General features: G+C 41.0%; 1 protein-coding gene across 2 annotated transcripts in view; it reads left to right on the forward strand.

Moving 5' to 3' along the window:
• SEMA3E (semaphorin 3E) overlaps positions 1–21,321 on the forward strand; it is a 134,330-nt gene that overhangs the window by 72,454 nt on the left and 40,555 nt on the right. For both annotated transcript variants that reach the window (XM_034424863.3, XM_034424862.3), the window contains exons 5-10: positions 9,746–9,839; positions 15,897–16,016; positions 16,553–16,695; positions 17,686–17,800; positions 18,407–18,476; positions 19,180–19,324. In XM_034424863.3, the coding sequence (XP_034280754.1) occupies positions 9,746–9,839; positions 15,897–16,016; positions 16,553–16,695; positions 17,686–17,800; positions 18,407–18,476; positions 19,180–19,324 (687 nt within the window). The remainder of the gene's footprint in view (positions 1–9,745; positions 9,840–15,896; positions 16,017–16,552; positions 16,696–17,685; positions 17,801–18,406; positions 18,477–19,179; positions 19,325–21,321) is intronic.

A 21,321-nucleotide genomic window follows, 5' to 3' on the forward strand; every position in this document is an offset into this window, starting at 1 on the left:
CAGTTGAATGGTAAAAGCATTTCCCAACAAAAAGAAGAGCTGAATAGTGGAGCCAATGATTTAGGAAGGTTGTAGATGCAGGTTGGATTAATCGTCTGAGCGTCCCTTTCCAACTTTATGCTTCTACTATTTTCATTGAAAATAAACCAGGCCAAAGCAATGAATCAACAAAAGGCAGTTTTGGCTTGTAAAGGTTTTGGTTTAGTTACTAGTTTATTTACTTCCTATTTTCTTCTTTTATTTCTTTTCCATTTGCACACCAGCCATTCCCTGGCAGCAGGCTAGAGAAGGCCAGGAATTGTTGCTCCTTTGTTCCAAACATCATCATAAATACCTAGATAATGCCAAAATTTGACAGCAACGGGACTTTTTCTTTGCTATTATTAATTTCCATACAGTCATAGATGAGAAATTAAGATTAAAGTCAGAACAAGATGCTTCAAGGCAAATTATTGGGTGCAAATATCATTAAAAAATGAAGCAACATGCTTATCATCAAGCATCATTTATCCAAATCTATTAATGATGATACAGAGAATCTTAATAGTTCTTTTCATAGCACAAAATGTTGCAAATTTTTCCAGAGATTCTGATATACCAATACTTTAATTAAAAAACTTAAAATCTATGAATAGGGTCGATTCACACAATTGCTAATATTGGGAAACATTAACGCACCCTGCTAGATAAAGGTGTAAAGGACAACCCTGTGTCCTTGTCTTGGTGCTCAAATAGACAGCTGTCACTAATGAGAGCTGTGATTTGATTTCCCCTCCAAGACCTTCGAAGAGAAAGGCATCCCGTCTCTTGCAAATGTCCTCCTTGAAGAGCAGGAAGGGAGTTATAAAAATACCGTGGGATGGTCTAAGGGAGCCACTGACGTCATATTAATGATGATTGAAAGTTTGAAATCTGTTCTGTAAATTGATATCATAATTTATCAATTTATACATGATGTGTATAAATTCTAAACGGAGATGAATTCTCTAGCAAGAAAACAATTAAAATAGGAACTAGCCATGCATATTTGATTATAAAACTGGAATTCTGTATCAAATAACTCAAAATGTCCTAATTGGTAGTTTTCTGGTTGGTCGGCTTCTTGACCAGACAGCGACATACTTAAGCACGAATACACCCTGACTTTGGGCAAATATTTCCAGGGAATAAATCGGTCACACTTTATAATGAGGGAGAGCGAGAGGGAGGGATGGCTGACTCCTGTTTGATCAGCAAAACCAGATGTTCCCTTCCCTTGGACAGCAGCAGGGATGAGGTCATTGGGAAATGAATCCAGGAGAAATAATTGCACAGGGCTGCATTTGTTTGGACTGCAAGATGATATGTCCAAAAAGATAGTTTCAAATAGCAAAAATAAACATTTGTACAATCCTTGCTTTCAGTTGGTTCCTGGTTTGGGTGGGTCATGTTGCTGAGAAGCCGCTAGGAAAGCAGGCATAGCCCATTGAGAAAGAGTGCAAGAAACACCATAATTAACTTTCCATCTTATCTAATCGGCAGTATCTAAACTAAGGCTGCCCGTGTAGGTGACTGCGCACATCCAGACATCTCCCGGAGCTTCGCAGGGCTTGCTTCTGTTAGTAAGTTTGCTCACGTGAATTGCAACCTGACAGTTTATTCCAAAACCCTTTTGACTGGCGGCACAGAGTGGTCTGGTTTTCCTTCTGTTGACACAAAAATGTTGTAAAATGTTTGCACTGAATCCCTTGCTAGTTGTTCATCAGCTCCATAATAGGCTAATCCCAAATAGCTGAGAGGTTATTTTCTTACAGTGATTTCATTCATACAAATCTTTACAGGTTTTTTTAAATCCTTAAACTACCTTCCTTATACTGATCTGTATAAATACAGATATTTATATATCTGTTCCTTTCAAATCCCCAAAATTTCCCTCTGACCATTCCAGCGATAGATCTATCTAAAGTCTCCACAACAACCTAGTAGTGAATCTCCAACAGATTCCAATAGATCTCATACGTGTCAGTTTCATTGTGCATAATTATGTTTCCATGTACACCATTAGCTAATTAATGTACGTTTTAGCTATATATACTTGAAGTTTACAATTATTGTTAATTACAAAGTCTACATTTTGGGGAAAAAATAAAAATAATTACATCTTCATCAAGTGTCCCCCGTGTTCATCAGTGATTAATAAGTTGATGTTAATATGGGAGAAGTCTTAATTTTGTTTCTACTTCAGGTTGAATTATCTTAGATCAGCTTGACGAATATCTCTCTTTCGAGTTTGGTTGACTTCACTCCTGAGCTTCACGATGTGGTTGTGCTGTAAACTGGAATAATTTGGGGGGGGGGGGAACTATACTTGAAAATGAAGTCTAAGTATCGCAAATTCTCCCTCCCCGCCTTTTTTTAAAATCACAAAGTTCTCCAGTCCTCCCTTTCTCAAAAAGGTCACTGTGCAAGAATTCCCTCATTTTGTTCTTCTCATTTAATCACTCATATGGCATTCTAGTTCCACTTTAAAAATTCATAGACTTTGAGAATTACATCTCCCTGCTCTCCTTCTTGAGTTCATGAATTGCAGTTGTTATTGGCCCAGAGAAAAGGCACCCAAATGTATCCTATTCCCCATCCCCACTAAAAAACAAAGCAAGAGTATCCCACTTTCCCCACAGTGAGAAGACTTGTGGGAGGGCTGTTATTTTCTCTGGTTAGGAAGAGAGGCAGCCCTGCGGTGCCCCTCGCAATCCTGAGGGTATCCAAGTGGATCCGATGCCCCAGGCCTCCTCCCTGACCCTTCCTTTTCACCTGGCCCTTGGGCATCCTTTGGGTGGGGGGGAGGGGAAGGAAATGGGATAATAACTTCCATTATTGGGTGGTCTCGAGGGGATGCCCTCAATTACTTCAGAGCACAGTGTTGCCATTAACATGATTATAATTTCATTCAACAATTATGAAATGTTTAATTAGAAACATTGTGTTTGAGGTATAATGATGATAATCCAGATCTCCTCTTTAAAAAAATGTAACTGAGAAATACAACCAAGTTAAGGTGACATGTTTATGAAACCATGTTGCTTTAAAAGCTTCGTGGTATTAAACAGAGGATTACAGCAAACACCTCCTTGGACTCGGATGCAAATATATTGTATATCATGCTGCAGGACGGTTACTGCCCGTTCCCCTTATCTCCAATGACCATCTTAAATATACTTTGCAGAAGCTTTACTGGACAAGGGCTCATTGCTTGAACTTTGACTTGAGCTTGACATTTATGTGTCTGACACTTATGTGTCTGAAAAAACCCAGGTCCTGTCAATAAATCACCCTAAACCTTTCAGGGTTTGCTTTTAATGCCCATTCTGGCTCTCCTATTGAAGTCCTAACTCAAGGACCCTGGGAAGTGGAATATTCTAGCCCTTTCAGGTGAAATCCAACGGAAAGTGCCCGTTACTTCCTGCTTCTCTGATCCAATATGATGCAATGGAGAAGGGAAAGAAAAGTCAAAAGTCATTAAATGGGGGAAACTTCTTCAGGGGCTACAAACACTTGGGAGAATCTCTGTAGATGTAAAACAGGCTAGCCAGGAATGTAGTCCAGGGTGCTTTGAGGTCAACAAGGAAGATCTGCAGATTGCAATATTTTAAATCTTTGCTGTTTGGGATGAAACCTAGCTGAATGGAATATTTTATACTTTCATGATATCTGTAATAATGAGGGTTTTTTAAAAAAATAAGTATAGGCTGTCTATGTCGATACTTCTCTGCGTAAGACAATGGAAATATTTGGATGCTAAAACTTAGTAAAATAGTCCCAGTTACAGTAAAGCTTCAATTAAGTGAACCATCTGGGCGGAAGATTTGTCACTTTAAATCATTTTTATGATTTCTTGATTATGCAAATGACTTGATCAGGAAATAGTAATTGGCCTAAATTTGCACTAATTCTTCTAGTATTGTGTTCTGATTATTTTTTGGGCCTGCTCAGTTGCTATATCCACATCAAGAAACAAACATAACTTTAAAAACCATGAAGGAACTGGCAATTTCCATACACAACTTATTCCTCTTAACTTAGAGGTATCATAAATTTAGAGAGAGAGAGAGAGAGGGAGAGGGAGAGAGAGAGAGAGAGAGAGGGAGATCCTGCTGAGGGTCAATTTTCCCCTTAATGGCCAAGAACGGCTAAATCACAGCATGTAGCAGATCTGGACTGCAAAAATCCAGCCGGCCAGTAGATGGCAAAGAAACTCCACAAACTCTCAACATTTTGCTTTCCCCTTGTAGTCACCCAGCGTTTTGCAGTTCAGATCTGGTATCCCTGATATTGAGAGAATGGTTTTCTACTGTATTGACATCAACACACATAAATCATCCGCATAGTGGGGGGACGACAACAATCCCAGTGTGGATTGTATCAAAGCCAACCGATGCTGTTTCTCACCCTGTCCTCGAAGGCCAGTATGGAAAAACTCTTTTTAGAGAAAAACTGTTGAAATTTTGCAGACGGCTTCCCTGATGAATGTGTACATCTGCAAATAGTTATGAAGAGAGCTTTGCTCTCTTGTTGAATTGGGGGGGGGGGATTCTGCCAAAGAAACATCTCACAATTTTAGAGAAATGTACATTTGTGGTCCACCTTAACTTCGAAGGGTTCCTTGAAAACATAAGCCGTGTTATTCAATTAGTAATTGCAGCTGTGCAAACACACTGTAGATAACAAAAGATGGCAAAACCACTGCTGGTTTGTCTTTTAGGCCTAAGCCAACACAACAAGTATTTCACATACAGCAGGCGGCTTAAATTGTACAAAGGGTGAGAGTTTTATTGAATAGGAATGAAACAGAAAGGGAGTGAAAGCTATTCTCTATAGGAAATCTCTGAATCAATACAGGCTTTGGGCTTTATTAAGTGAAAATATCACTATATTTTGGGGAAAATAATTTTTTCCCATAGAATAAATGGAAAAATTCAGAGGGGAAAAAATGCATCATTTAATTTGCCTATTGGGTTCTTAGTTGCTAATTCATATATATAAGCAGAGAAGAGTATCAATTAAGCAGAGCATGGAAACATTTCCTTAAAACAATATAAGATTTTGTTAAAACAACCCGTAAATATCAGGAACTTGCGGGAGGCATATCTCATTAAAATAAAGTTATATTTGGCATCCAGCACAATTGTTCTTTAAGAGGGGAATAATAGCAATTGGTTTTTGAAGAAACCTTCTATCTAAAATTATGTCATTATTTGTTGAAAAAAATGCTGAAATTTGGAATATATTTGCAATGCATTCATATACCCTATTTCCCCCAAAATAAGACATCCCCTGATAATAAGCCCAATCAGGCTTTTGAGCGCATGGCAATAAGGCCAAGCACTTATTTCAGGGTTCAAAAAAATATAAGACAAGGGTCTTATTTTCGGGGAAACACGGTATTTGGAATATTATTTAGAATACAAATATCTAATATATAAATGTAGGCTATAATAATAGTAGATTACTATAATGTAATCAGTAAGATCATAAATTAAGGCAATTAAGTGACCGGAAATAGAGCAGTTTGTTGCTTTTTCTTTCTTTTTTCTGGATTTATAGCAAAATCAGATATACTCTTCAGATATTCATACATTCAGCAGCTTTGAATTTGTGTTTCTTGCAAGCAGACAGACTATACATGCAGCATCCTATGGCAAGGCTGCAATTCCCCTGAAGAAGTGGAAATGGCCCCTGACAGTCTTTCTGGATTTGTTCTGTGAGACTTCGGACCATTTCTTACGTCCCGTGTAGCTGAATGATGATTTGAAAACAGCCCCTCAGCTTCTCAAAGCTTCCCTGACCTGATTTATTTGAGGTGAAAACTGGTTCCCCTGCAAGGAATTTCCAGGCTATTTTAGTCTCAAAGACAGGCAGTAGGTAGGGGAAAAGTCTCCAGCTCTTTCAGTGTGAGCATAACTGTACTTGAGTCTCTGCTCCAGAATATCTGTCCGTTGCCATCATTCCTCTCCTTGAATTGTTTTTCTCACATTGACTCTTACATTCAGTCTTTGGCTTAACCACATAGTGCAACCTTCCACATGCTAAGTGGGAGACAGTTCCTACAGTAGAACCTAGAATAAGAGGGTTGGAAGGGATCTTGGAGGTCTTCTAGTTCAACCCCTGCTCAAGCAGGAGACTCTGTACCATTCTGGACTAACGACTGTCCAGTCTCTTCTTAAAAACCTCCACAACTTCAGGGAATTTCTCCTTAGTTCTAGGTTGCTTCTCTCCTTGATGAGGAGCGTCCATCTGTTACTTCCTGTCCTGCCTGCAGGTGCTTTGGAGAATAAGTTGACCTCCTCTTCTCTATGACAGTCCCTCAAGTACTGGAAGAGTGCTATCAAACATCTCTGAGGAGTACTTCATTTGAGCAAATCTGCTTTGATCAAACAGAGTGCAAACCTATAACACCACCATCCTCTGTGTGTGGCTTCTCCATCCTTTAACATTTAACCCACCAGGAGACTGGACAGTGACAACAGCAGATGTGAGAACTCTGGATTTCTTATAAGCTGGAGTAACACATACTCTCCCCTTGACACAGCTTTGGTCTTTCTCCTTTCCTATTGACTTTACAATTATTTATTAACAATAAGATCGAAGTCAGAAAGAGAATGCATTTCTATCTTGTTCTTTGTTCTCTGTGATAAGGAAAAGAAACTATCCAATTATAGTTATGCTATATTAAAAATCCAAAGTGTTTCTAACAGGCAATAATCACTTTGCACCAAAACAAAATAATCAAACAGATTCTTAAGCACAAGCTTAAAAATAAACAAGGATTTTACATCTCCAGACAACTTGTCTGTCATTGCTAGGACTTAATTTATAGGTTTGCTTTGTTTTTTAAAAGTAATGCTATTTTCTGACACAGGGAGTGCACTTTGTGCTTTACAGCTCAGCTAATGATATTTTAAAATTAAAGATGGGAATCTGAGATAGCTTCCTTTCTGGAGATGGAGAAGTGAAGGGCACCTATTAAAAATTTGCCTCCCTTTCATTCTCTTTGAGATAGACATGGGTTCATTCATTAGAGAGATCAAAGGAAATTCATCCAACTTTGATCCTGATTTATATAAACTTCTGGCTCGGTCATTGCAAACAGTGATACGGCTGGAAGTGAAGAACAATGCAACAAGGCCCTTATACACAATGGCTTTGTGCCACTTGGGTTGTTGTTTCCAGATTTGTGTGATGTCACAGTGTGGGCTGTTTAGGGAGGTTTCTGACTTTCTTCTGTTTCTCTCTGGATTTGGAAATTGCAAAAAAGTCCCCCCCCCACACCCTTTGAATTGTTGAATCCGCAGCCCTTCTGAGTAGTTGATTTTCCCATCAGTGGAAACGTCTCTCTCTGCCTCCACCATCTGAGCTCACAAAGCCCTCCGTGTGTCCCACCCCATAGAGGCTGAGTCTCCTGCTGCTACAACTAGTCTCTTCCTTTGCTTTGAACCAATGTCCTCTCCCCTCCAAACCAACCCAGGCTGATTCAGCAACATGCAATCCTGGTCACAGTTTTGGGGAAGACATCTGGTTGCAAAACTGCCTACATACCATAATCCATGCAATTTGCAAAGTTTATAAATGCAACAGAAGAATTGGGGGCTTGGCCACCAGAAGCACCAGCATCTGCCATGGTCAAAACAGGCCAAATGATGGACACGCTCCTATGTCTACTATGTTGCCACTTTTGAACACCCTTGCAAACACCCCTGACAGGACATTTCTCTCATAGGAACCATGACTTTGTTTGTTGTGCCAAAAGTGAAGTTGTTACAGGTGAATACAGAATACATAAATCTGATAACAAAGCATGTTGCTTTCACATCAGTGATGATCTTGATGGTTCCATGCTTGATACACCTTGATGTATCCTAGAAGAAAGAATGTAGAATAGAGCTGGAAGGGACCTTGGAAGTCTTCTAGTCCAGCCCCCTGCTCAAGTAGGAGATTCTATACCAGGGATGTCAAACTCAATTTCATTGAGGGCCGCATCAGGGTTATGTTTGACCTCAGGGGGCTGGGGTAGGCGTGGCCAGGATGGGCATGGCCAACTCAACATCACTCATGTCGGTGGCCCAAGTACTCTGACAGTGAAAACGGGTTCGAAAGCTCCATTTTCACCTGTGTGGCCTCCTGCAGCCCTCTGCCAATGAAAATGGAGCTTGGGAGGGCAACCCGCGGTCCTTGCAAGCTCTGTTTTCACTGGCACTGCGGGCCAGTCCTTTGCTCTTTCCATGGAGGCCCTGTGGGCCAAATCTAAGCACCCCAAAGGCCAGATCTGGGCCCTGGGCCTTGAGTTTGACACCTCTGCCCTATACCATTTCAGACAAGTAGCTGTCCAGTCCTTCTTAAAAACCTCCAGTGATGAAGAGCCCATGATTTCTGAATGGCAAGTTGTTCCACTAGTTAATTGTTCTCACTGTTAGGAAGTTTCTCCTTAATTTCAGGTTGCTTCTCTCTTTGGTTAGTTTCCATCCATTGCTTTTTGTCCTGCCCTCTGGTGCTTTGGAGAATAAGTTGACCCCCTCTTCTTCTTTGTGGCAGCCCTTCAAATACTGGAATACTGCTGTCCCTAGTTCTTATTTATTGGGTTGACCATGGCTGTATGTCTTACTTCTTTTCTTGAAAGTGTTCCTTCATTCCCAAGGGATAAAATTGTTTCAAAGTTACTAGAAAATTTAATATTTGATGTTTCTTTGGGGGAGTGAAATGATAAGCCCCACTTAGAACGGGCCCTTCAGTTATGATGAGTGGATGTTCCAGAGGAGATGGGTTTTATACTGTAAGTCCAAGTTGGTTGCTTGTTTTAGCCAAGCTGGGCTGTGCTTGCAGTTGCAGAACAGAGATAACATCAGTGATTAACTTTTGTTGATTAGATAGTTGAGGCGTTTCTTGGAGACATAATCCTTGGTTGTAGCCTGTGCAGTTTGCAGATAGTTCAGTTTAATATTTATATGAATATAATATAAATATTATATAGTATATGGATTATATACTCAAACTTTGGATATTATCGTAACATGTAGCCTTATGGATTTATTGACCATTTGCAAAAGACCGTCTATGTCTCATAGTCACTAAATCTGTCGTTTATGATAAATCATGGATTACAAGAGAAAGTCTAGTCCATCCCAGGTTTACAATCTTAGGCTAATGGTGTGTCTTCATTTCCTGCTTTTGAGCAGGCTTTCCTTTGGGAAAGAGAAACCTGAGCAATCTTATTCTGTGAAGTCAAAGTTTAATCCTGTATTTAAATATTGAGACTTTTTACATGTTTTCTTTCTTTTCCTTTTTCTGATTTTTTCCTTATGTGTTCCTTTTCATAGAAAATGAGCAAAGGAGATTTAACATTATGTGTTTAACTACTAAATGATTTTTTTCCCTAAGAAAGACATTTTGTAAAAAAAGTGGTGGTAATTTTTATAAAATTATTACTTAATAAACTGGTCTTTCTGATTTTATTTTTCTGCATGGGTGGAAATGAAGGGAAGAGATTTAAATCTCTGCTTAAAATATCTGGATGACACATTTCAGAATATACACGAGGGAGGGAGGGAGGGGGGGGCTGTAGATCCTCCAGCATTTTAGCCTCTCAGCCCTGGACACCTGACAGTGCTTGATTACATTGTTCTGAACAGAAAACACTGACACATCTGTTACCTTTGATAGTTTTTTCCGTCTGCGAGTATCTCTTCTAATACTCTCTGTACTTTTTTTAAAGGATCATCTCTTTCATCTAGAAGCTCACCGATTAGAGAAAGGAAGGGGCAGATGTCCATATGCACCAAGTTCTTCCTTCATGTCCACTTTATATGGTAATAACCTAAGAACTCCTTTCCAATTCACACCAACTCTCTATTCCATCTACAATGCATCAGTTCTCTTCTTGTTTACTTAGGTCGGGTTCTGTTGGATGGAATCCTAGAGTCTCAGGGTTGGTCTGCCCTCTGTCATGCCTGTTGCATCACATTGGGGAAACGTCAGGTGTCCTTCAGGCATTGTTACCCTGACTGACTGTGTTGTTGCAATCCATTATTGTTATCTGTCATGTAATCTATTCTGAATGTGGGAGAAATCCCAGTTGTGTCAGTTTCTGCTGTCCCAGTTTCAAGAATTATTCTCTTTTGGAAATTCAATCCAAAGCCTACAGAAATGGAGGCTGCAGATCTATACATGTTTCTCCATTCCTGCACTTTATGAGAGCTCATGCAGAACTCATTCACAGATCCATTTAGCAGACTCACACTGTAGTTTGGAAATGTTGATATGATATCTATCCTGTATCAGTGGTGAAATCCTCTGAGGTTTGCCACCGGTTCATGGTACGTGCCAAATGCACGCTGCGCACCAAATGCTCGTGTATGCACATGTGCAGTGCACACCAAACGCCCACTGCATGTGCATGCATACACAGTGTGTGCCAAACAACGCTTTGCGCGCATGTGCACTACAGGAGCTACCATGCAACACGGAAAAAGGAGGCTTAAGGTAAGTAGAACCTTAAGCGAGCTGTGCCACGAGCTGTGCTGCGCGATTTAGATTCGCTAGAAAGCAGGATTTCCTGCTTTCTAGCAAATATAAATCACGCAGCACAACTGTTTGTTGGATATACTGGTTCGGATGAACCGGTAGCATTTTTTTACTACCGGTTCACCCGAACCGGTAGCTTTTATTACTACCGGTTCACCTGAACTGGTGCAAACCGGTAGCATTTCACCCCTGTCCTTTATTATACTGTATCAATATTGTCCAGCGCAAAAGGCACCTTTGGAACCATGTTAGCTAAAATAGGATTTGTTCCATGCTATCAGTACAGGCAGGGCAGGGAGCAGCCCTTCGTTGTTGGCCCATGTACTTGAATCTAAACCAAGCTCAGAAAAAACATGACCCAGTGAGAGGGGCATGTAGCCATGGTTGGGGCTGAGTGGCCTTAAGCCAGCATGGAATCCCCATCTCCAGGGGAGACCCCAACTGCAGAAGACAGGAGAGTGGGCTTCAGCTATAGGTGCACATGCTTTTTGATACAAAGTTCAAGATGGCTGCTCTATTAGTGCTCCTCTAATTCCAGTACAAACAATTTAGAGCTTATCAATTTTGTTTTCTCACAGAGAACAGGGAGGAAAATGTGTTCTCTTCTTTCATTCTAGTTTAGTGTTGGAAAAAGTAAGCGCAGAAAGTCAACACAGAGAAGAATAGGGAAAGTTTTGTTTCATCTCACCTGTGAGACTTTGTCCATTCAAGCCATCCATCCACACATTTGGATTCATTTCGGACCTTCGGAGCACACAGAAGCTGAACACAGAGCCTCTCTGAAGCTCCTTTCTAGGGGTTTCACAATGTTTTTCAAATTGTAGTTGTTTTAAAGAGCTCCAGACAGGTTCATGTATTCCAAAATATCGTTTTGGAATTGAGTTCAAAGTACTCAACATCATAACAATCAAAGCCTCATGGCACACTTTGGCAATTTAAAGTACATTGCATGTATTTATCATTTTTTAAGAACTGTCATGATTCAGAGTAACTTTTAGTGAAATGTCTGCATTACAGCAGGAAAAAAATGTAGTATAATCTTTTGCGGTTTTGTGTGCATTAAATTAAAATACTGGGCAAACTCCAATCAAACTTGAGCTTTTCTAAAATGAAATTATTTTAATGGATGAAATTTAAGCACAAATTTTCCTCAGTAGCAGAGAAGACTTAAATTGTGCTCCTTCCCTACCACTTTTACTTAGTTTGGTTGCTCATTTGACATTTCCTTGTGAATTAGCTTCAGTTTTGGGAGAGATTATTTGATACAAAGGAAAAACAGTAAGGAATAATTCTACTTTTGAATGAATAAATTCTGAATGACAATCAGAAAATGAAATAAGCTTTCAACCATGGCTAATGCTATATAAAAATGTTAAATGATTGGGCATATTCCATAAATAATTTTATGACTCAAATGTCTAAAACAAATGAATTCTCCAGTCTGCTTTCAATAAAACAACTTCCTACTTTGTAATGGAGCTGACTGGTGAGTTAACAAAGACCACACAGGTTTTTGAAAGAAAGGCTGTTTTCTTTAGGCGTGTGGCTTTTGACAAATGGTGGGCCTCTGATCTGCCTCCTTTCTGCTCCAGAACATTTCAGCTGCTGTGGATCCCCTGTACCATTGCTTTTCTTGGTTGACTCCCATTATTTCCAGTAACTCTGTGTCCGTGGGTGGGTGGGTGGGTGGGTGTTGATGTGTGTGGGGGTACGGGTCTGTTCTGGGGAGGGAGGAGCAAAGAATGCCGGGAGCATACATTCCTAGCAGGTCGCTGAAGGCTTGAACCCCGATGCCCAGCTAAACCAAGCAGGCACCCAGATGAAGCAGCCCTCATGGGGGAAGATGTTGGAGATGGAAGGCCACTCTAGCAACAATGGCAAAGGGACCATTTCATGCTGAGAGGAGGGAGAAGGCACTTTTGTATTTTCCCAGGGAGAGACTGTATTGATAGTCAATCTAGTGCCAGGCAGTGTCGTCCATCAGTCAGATGGCACTCAATCAGCGACTGAGAAAGAACCAAGGATCTTCCAGGGCCCTAAGGGGACTGTGATGCGGCTACATTCACGTCTTCAAGTCAGCCAGATCCTCCTGTTGAAAGGCTGGAAGGATGTAGCAAAGACGTATGGAAATTGGGAAGAGATATTTCTTTTTTTCAATAAATCTAATCAGAGGCTGTTATCACTGCATCAAGATGTCATCATTGAAGGAAGATCTAGTCCTGTGTGTGGATTGATATTTCAGTGTTCTAGAAAATGCTGGATCAAACAATTCTGGCTGAGCATAAACATTCTCATTGAAAATATTTACAGCCAAGTAAATCCAACATTATTAATTATAGATCTCTAAAAATGTTACTACTGAAAAAAGGCTGACTCTGCCTTGCAAGAAGAAAATTGCCAGTAAAAATGAGTTTGAAATACAGTTGCATCTTTTCTAAAGGGCTGATCTGCACGTTAAATTTCTCAATCAGTCGTTTAACACCATAGGTGTACAATTATGCAAATTCTCCAGCACATTTGCCAAGTTAATTCCACGCTTGAAATGGGCTATTAGTTATATTTTTATTAGCGAGCTATTTGCAGATATGGCTGCAGTTACTGAAAAGTTTCAAGAGATGTTTGGCTTCTTATCTTTGGGTTTTCCCATCCCAGAAAGAAAACGCAGCTTCCTCCAGAAAAGTCAGAATAAAGATGGCTGCTTGTTAGCCACAAAGACGGGAGGCCTTGAGGCCCTTTGAAGACACGGTTGCTGAAGCTCGTGAAAAGAGCCAGGAGGGCCCACAGAAAGCTGGCACCGCCAGGGAAGACCAGGGATGTCAGATCAGACTAAAGAAGCCCCAAACTATAGAACAGGGAAATCACAGCTATACGGTAGTGTAGATAATATATATACGCAGAAACTTTTATTTTACAAATACACCCCCCCACACACACACACACACAAATACAAGTTTGGTCTGGGCAGCAATACTAAGGTAAGAATCTTGAACAGAGATAAAATGCTCTTGCAGAGACTGAAATTATGACAAGCAGTTTCTGAATCTGCTGTGGAAGCCTCAGAAAGACACAGCTGCTTTCATGAGTCATAGAGAGAAGCTCCAGACTCCTATGGAAACCAAACTGAGTCTGGGGGAATCCAATGATTAGAGTCCTGCTGGTTAAACAATCTGGGTCATAAGGCTAAACAAACACACACACACACACACACACACACACACACACACACACGACTTCTGTATTTCTCTAAATGTCAAGGTTGTATCTTCTAAAGCTGAGAATTAGAGAATGTGATTACATAATTATTGTGTAGACTCTGCCATGAAGTACCACATCAGTATGAACTGCTAAAATTTATTTTACATGCTAATATTTTACTTAGCTTCAGGATTTCATGAGTTTGAAATCAATATTTATTCAGTATTAAGCAAAACCTAAGAAACAATAACACCTCTCTTGTTGGAAACAGATTTCAGAGTCTACCTAGTAGAGAGTATACATTATTCAAGTCATTATTTAAAATCATAGCATAATTGTTTTCAAATTGATATAAACCAAAATCCATCCTTCTTGGCAAGTAAAAATTGTAAATCCTTGAGAAAATACACTAATAATTAAAATAATAGTATTACTCATGTTAAAGGTGAAATATAAATTAGAAAATGTGTTTGTTTTCTTTCAAGTTTAAAAAAGGAAGAAAATAAATACATTATTATGAGAGAAGACCATTCTTTTTGTACGCGTAATATGTTCTTTCCACTATTTTGTGGCTTGGCTGCCATCTCGTGGTAAATATATGCAAGTTGTTTTAATTCCACTGATATCTATATTTTAAGAAATGAATCAGTGATATATAATCCTAATTGCCCTTAACTTATGTTAGGGAAAATATAGAGTCTAAATATTAGGTTACTGAATCTCTGCCTTATTTCTAGTTACTGTACTTGTAGAATACTTGCTTGTATAATATCCCACTATTATATATTTATACATATACATATACATATACATATACATATACATACATACATACATACATACATACATACATATATATATATATATATATATATATATATATATGCAAAAACTTAAGAAGACATTTCTGAGGTTTTCACGGGTGTTTGTATGTAGGTCTTTGGTTATTCGGGTTTTCTCCCGCGTAAAATTGGAGGTGTCTTGGCAACGTTTTGACGAAGTCTCATTCGTCATCTTCAGGCTGGTGTTTTCGGCTTTGTGCTTCTAGAACTTTGGACTTTGAAGATGGCCAGTTTTGCAGAGATGGCGAAGATTTCAGCATACTTAAAAGATTGTTTACAAGAGACTTATGAATGGGAATGGAAAAAGTGGATAGATTATGTGCAGAACAAATATCAAACCAGGAAGTATCAAATAGTTTTTAATTGAAAATGTTATATTAAGATAGAAATATTTTAACTTTGTGAAGATGAAAAATTATATGGGGGATGGAGGGGTTCAAGTTTTATATAAAGAGTTTTTTTTTTTTTTTGATGTAAGCATATTCTGTGGAAGTCCGGAGGGGAGGGGAGGGTTAGGGGGGGTTAGGGAGGGTGAGGTTGGGGAGTTTGGGGCGGGTTGAGGGGGGGAGAAATGGGGTGAAAATGTAATTGTAAAACTTTTGCAATAAACAAAAAAATCAGGCTTTTCCACATCTGTAAATTTAGAATTACAAGATGGGTTTGACTACTGTTCTGAGTTAAAAGAACCTGAAAACATAGAAGTATATGCTGACTCCTTTCTGATAGCCTGGATTTCAATATGCAACAATTCTTGTTGTCCGAAGATGTTGGGCCATTCTGGTACACAACTGAAGTGCTACACTCCAGAAGTCATTTGTGGCATTGATGTCTTTGTGGTAAAGAGGATTTGCAAAATGGCTGCTCTGACGAAGGAGCAAGTCTGGGGTTGGAGAAGAAGGTTGAGGGGCAGAAGACCAGATGCCAGAGAGGACCACACAGAGAGAGAGAGATTCCTCTTATCAGGCTTATACAGACTCCCCAACCCTCCTTCTACCCTGCCTGGCCTGGACTCAACTCATTGCCCAGACCAGGAGCAGAGCTGGGGATGTCTCAATTTTTGCATATTTTGGCCAGCGTGACACAAATGAGTTCACAATCACAGTCTGTGATACAGGATTTCTAAACTTGAGTGTACCCTGCAAGCCAGAGACATGCACACCCTCAGGGGACCGCTTCCTCTGAGGACGTCACTTCCATGCTGTGGTCAAGAAAACAACATGGCTGTAGTCATGCTGTCATTAGGAATTGAGTTGGCCTTGCTGGAGGCTTTACTTAACTCCCTCCCTTTGTCTCTTTGGTCTTCAGGAAGCGAACTATTTACTGGACTGTACAGTGACTACTGGGGGAGAGACGCTGCCATCTTCCGCCTGATGGGCCGCCTGGCTCACATCCGGACCGAGCCTGACGATGAGCGGCTGCTGAAAGGTACAAATGGCTCTAAGTAATAATGACAGTGAGGAGGACAACAGTGGCAGTCGCCAGCATGAAGCATCAAAAACGCTATTTCAGGGTACATTGCTAGCCTCAGCTTGCACGGAGCCTCGGCCGTAGGTCTTCTCCCACAAAGCACGATGGTCAGTCCTTACGTTATCGTCATGGAGATGGGCCATGATACAAGTTATTTTAGAGGGGTTCATAATCTCGTATGGGAAAATGCAAATAGAAGTTATGCTTTGCAACGTTTTGATTAGCCGAGAAGTTATGCCCTGCCATAGTCTGCCTAGCCAAACATTCTTTCCTGCAATGCTAGCTAGTTCTACAGCAGAAGAATACATGAGGACTCCACAAGAACAAAATACCTTTGAACTGGAAACACTGCCTTAGAGTCCGGAATAATTGTTTCATATCCAAAATGAGCTGTTCTGATGTTTTTCAAATCTTACTGTAGATCTTGAATGCAATTTTGCTGACATTGGAATTGAATCAGTTTCATCAATGCATTATCTCACTGTCTCTTTAAGAACCTAAATTTGTTAGTTCCCACGTGATTCCTGATAATGAAGACCGGGAAGACAACAAGGTGTACTTCTTCTTCACCGAGAAAGCATTGGAGGCAGAATCAGGTGCCCATGCTCTCTATGCCAGAGTGGGCCGAGTCTGTGCGGTAAGAAACACTTTTATTACTGGGGATTGGCTGTTTTTTTTCTTCCTTCCTTTCTTTTTCTTCTGTGTATTGAATTCAGCTTTTCCCAACTGGACTCCAGTCAGATATGTTGGGCTTCTTAGTTCTAGAACTGATGAGCGTCCGTCCCAGAAAGTTTGCTGGTATGAGCCTGGAGGAGGCAGTTTTAGGAGAGCTGAAATAAAATAAGAACACACTCTCTCACACAAGCCAAGCTTGAATTGTGAATCCAGCTCCAGCCTCAGTATCCCCAGCCACCCCTACGACCACCCACCTCGCTGTGACTCTGGCTCACTTAGGCTCGGAGAGAGAAACGGAGAGAGGCATCAAAGAAGACATGAAGGGCAACCTAAAAAGGAGCCCAGGGAAAGAGAATGGAAAGAAAAAGCCACCTCTTGTGTGTAGAACTGAATGCAAAGTTCAGGTCTGCTCCTTATTTTAATTCCAAAGCTCCGTTTTGTATTGTGATGGCCTGAACAGGTCAGCCAATCCCACCGGCTTCCCGTCCCCTTTCTGCCTCCTGCCTCTGCTTAGCTGAGGGGAGTCTCTGAGGCTCATGAGTGGCATGTGGGGCCCCTCCAGACTTCCATTGGTCCCACAAGAGATTAGAAGCTCCCCCTTTTAGCTTTCAAGATTTTAAAGCATCACAAGCATGCACCCTCCTCAAGGAACTCCTTTGCCTTGACCTAAAATACCGCAGTGAGTTAGTCAAAATCATTTGCCTGCAGGGCCTCCGCTCGGCTGTGATCAGGTAAGGTGTCATCTGAGGGGCTTAACCTCTGCTTTCACACAAGACACTGACTTGAAGGGTTGGTTTTCAACTTTTGTACACATATGCAGCTTGGGTTAGTTTGTGGTCTGGTCCTTTGCGCTGAGCCGGAAGGTGGATGGACTGAGTCATGTTGTGTGAATGCACAACTTAGCAGAGTGTAGCCTGGCTCTGAGAAGGACTTTCTTGCCTCTTCTTCTCAGAATGACATGGGAGGACAAAGGATGCTGGTGAATAAGTGGACCACTTTCCTCAAAGCCAGACTGGCATGTTCTGTACCAGGGATGAATGGCATTGACACACATTTTGACGAGTTGGGTGAGTTACGTGGTTGCAAAGAGTTTGAAGGCAGAGCCCTCGTAAGGACTCAAAGTGAAAAATAGTTGCATAGCTGTATTTAAATATTTTACAACAGGAAGGTCATGTTAACAATAAACAATAAACCATGATTTCATGCAGCAGCCACAGTGGCAAGTTTCACATATTGGGCGATAATGTCACCTGCTTGGTGTGTGAATGGGGCCAATGTGGCTTTTTCAACAAATATTGGTTGAAATATTTAGAATACTATTCCACACTATTCCAGTTTAGAATAGTGTGGGAACCAGTTTCAATGTGCACATTTTCTTTCCACTTCTTCCTCCAGTTCAGTGTCACAGAAGATTCAGGAAGCTCTCACTTCTGTCTTTAATTAGCCATAGCAATAATAAAACTTTCAGTTCTCCTTGCATTTCCAACAGAACAGGAGACCAATATAGCATGATGCCACCCATCTGGGTCAGTAATAACCCCACAGAATTAAGCATGTGAAATTATTTCTTTGCTAGGTACCATAAACAAGTCATTTGTCTATTTATTTATGTATATTGTTAAAACATCTAATTGTAGTGCAAGTTAACCTGCCTCATGTTTCCATTTTTGCAGAGGACATATTTTTGCTCCAGACTCGGGATAACAAAAACCCGGTGATATTTGGACTCTTCAACACTACAAGGTAGGCAGATACAATGCGGGAAGGTCATGGAGCCTCTGATGTACAGGCCACAAGCCCCCCTCGCCCTATTAGCAAACCAACAGGACAGTTAGGTGATAACGATGTAAGAATGAGCTGATACAATAAATCAGGATTTATTCCTGGACAATAAAATGGTTGACATTGGATTAATTGCTTCTACTCTGTAGGCAGAATCCCTTCTCCTGAAGGGGCTCTGGAGGGTCCAGATTGAATTTTCTCTGTAGGCGATCACAGATCCCAGCCAGCCCCGATCTGGTTCTTACCGTTCATATCAAAAGAAGTGATCACACAACTGGATTTAGGCGAATACATTTGATAGGATGCACTGCAAAGCAATCTGCCCATTTTTCCCTGCTTCTCTTCGCTCCCTTCTTCTCAAGAATAAAACCAACAGGCAATAACATGTTCCTTTGAAACACTAAACGATTTTCATAGCAACCCAACATTGTTGTCTGAGAATTAAATGCCAACTGCCTGAGGAAGCCATAGGCGCCGCACCACTCACTGAGAGAGGAAATCTGGAACTAGGGACACTGTTGTCCTTTGTCGCCGCTTCCTGCTTCCCTCAGAGAGAGAGGGGGGGGGAGGGTTTGAAGCCACCGCTCTACAAAGTGGTTACGTAATAACAAGCTTTCCATGAAGAACTTTCAAATCATGAACTTCTACCCTTTTTGTCTTGCAGCAACATATTCCACGGGTATGCGGTCTGTGTCTATCACATGGCCAGCATTCGGGCGGCTTTCAATGGACCGTACGCTCACAAAGAAGGGCCCGAATACCACTGGTCTGTGTATGAAGGCAAAGTGCCCTACCCAAGGCCTGGATCCGTGAGTTTTCCCCCTTTGAGACAGTCGTTTTCTGTTTTAAGTGGTAGGAATGGAAGCGTCCGCATCGTGTTTCTGTGCAGGTGCTCTGCTGGACTGCTCTGAGGTTGCTGAGATTTGTAAACGTGCTTTTGAACAACTTGGCCCCAATCAGCGCATCCTTTGCTGACCTTGCAAACCAGGGTTTATTACAGCAGGAACAAGCCACAGTGGCCAGTTGTACAATCAGACGTTCGATCCTTTTTCTATTTCAAAAGGTGTGTGTGTGAAACTACATTATATCTTATTCAACAAGCCACCGTTTTAAGTGAAATTTGAAGATTTATTTATCTCCTCATTTTCCCAGCCTGCCTACAAGAAAGCAATGGGAAGCATTTTCATCTTCTTTTTTGAATGAAGGACCACTATTTTTCCTACTTTTTAATCTCATCCTTGCAGAAATACAGAGAAATTTTGCACTGAAGGAAAAAGGGACCTGTTTGCCCAGTCATTGTAGGCTCTACAAATCTTCTATCTAAATACCCCATTCTTATTTAAGAATTTCAATCACAGCAGGCCTTCTGCTAGCCAACTCCCTGACATTCCCGTGAGCCGCATGCCTCAGCCCAGTGAAGTTGAACAACATTGGACCGAGGTGTGTAAGTGAGCAGAAACCTTGGCAGTCGGTCCTGCAGCTGATTCTAAACATTGATCCGTTCTGGAATAGAATTCTCACCAGAGCAGTTGTTGAAATCACTCAAACCCAACAGCATAATTGTTTGAACCCCAGAGTGGAACTTTTCAAATTGCCTTGCTGAATAATATGAGAGAACTACCTATGTGGAATATGATGACCTAGTTATATTTTACAAAATATAGGAGGCTTCCTTCCTTCCTTCCTTCCTTCCTTCCTTCCTTCCTTCCTTCCTTCCTTCCTTCCTTCCTTCCTTCCTTCCTTCCTTCCTCCCTCCCTCCCTCCCTCCTTCTTTCTTTCTTTCTTTCTCTCTTTCTTTCTTTCTTTCTCTCTCCCTCCCTCCCTCCCTTTCTCTCTCTCTTCACAGACATACACACACGCACACACACACACACACACATACACACACTTCCCCAGCTCAGTGCTACATGGTCCAATCTTGCTGGAGACAGACTTTTCCAGCAGGACTTGGCCTTCAACTGTCACTGACTGAGTCGATCTGCAGAAAACCAGACCTTGAACATCTGCTGAGAGCCACAACTTCTGTCATTTGTGACAAGCAGCTGATGAAAATTCTGCTGCTGTCTGATGAGAAAGTGAATTTTCAAACCATCACAGAGCAAATAGTTCAGAAGAGCCAAGTCCCAAGAAAAGGAAAATAAACGCTGTCCCATTGGACGAGCGTTGGAGTTTGCGATCGTCAATTATAGTCTTGCCGCAAGTTAAAAATGAATGTTTCCAGTAAACATGATGAGTATTTGATTTCACTTTATCGAGTGAAAATCCAATTTAAATGGGGAGGGTCTGCTACTGTGGCTGAGCTTGAAATGTTTCTGAAAAACTACCCTGTTTTCAAGATCTGTGGAAGAAGTAAATGATCGCTCAGATGTTTCTAGCAGAATCCCAAATGGTTCCATTAAAGAGCATGAAGCAACTTTTGAACGGAAGGGTCCAGAATGAATTAAAGCACATTATCCTCTCCGGTTGCTGAAGGAGTTAAAAGCTTCCTGTTCAGAAGAGCCCCTGATTTAGTGCTTATGAGGCTGGCCATGCAAACAGGCTTACCTGGGAGTCAGCCCCCCCCCCCGCTGTCCCCCCCTTGGATTTCTTTTAAGTCAACACATAAAAGACTGCAATGCAAACTGATTTGCTTTAGTCAGTTGGCTTGCTTGCTTGTTTATTATTTACTCATTAAATTTATACCCACAGATTTCCAGTGGTCTACAGCAATTAAGAGCATCAAAGGAAGACAAGTGCAAGCCAATTAAGATACCAATTTCATAAAAATGTAAAGCATCAAAAGAACCTCAGTTGTCCAGGGGTCTTG

Source organism: Pantherophis guttatus, chromosome 7 (genome assembly GCF_059756535.1).
Source record: "Pantherophis guttatus breed Tessera chromosome 7, ASM5975653v1, whole genome shotgun sequence".
Classification (NCBI taxonomy): domain Eukaryota; kingdom Metazoa; phylum Chordata; class Lepidosauria; order Squamata; family Colubridae; genus Pantherophis; species Pantherophis guttatus.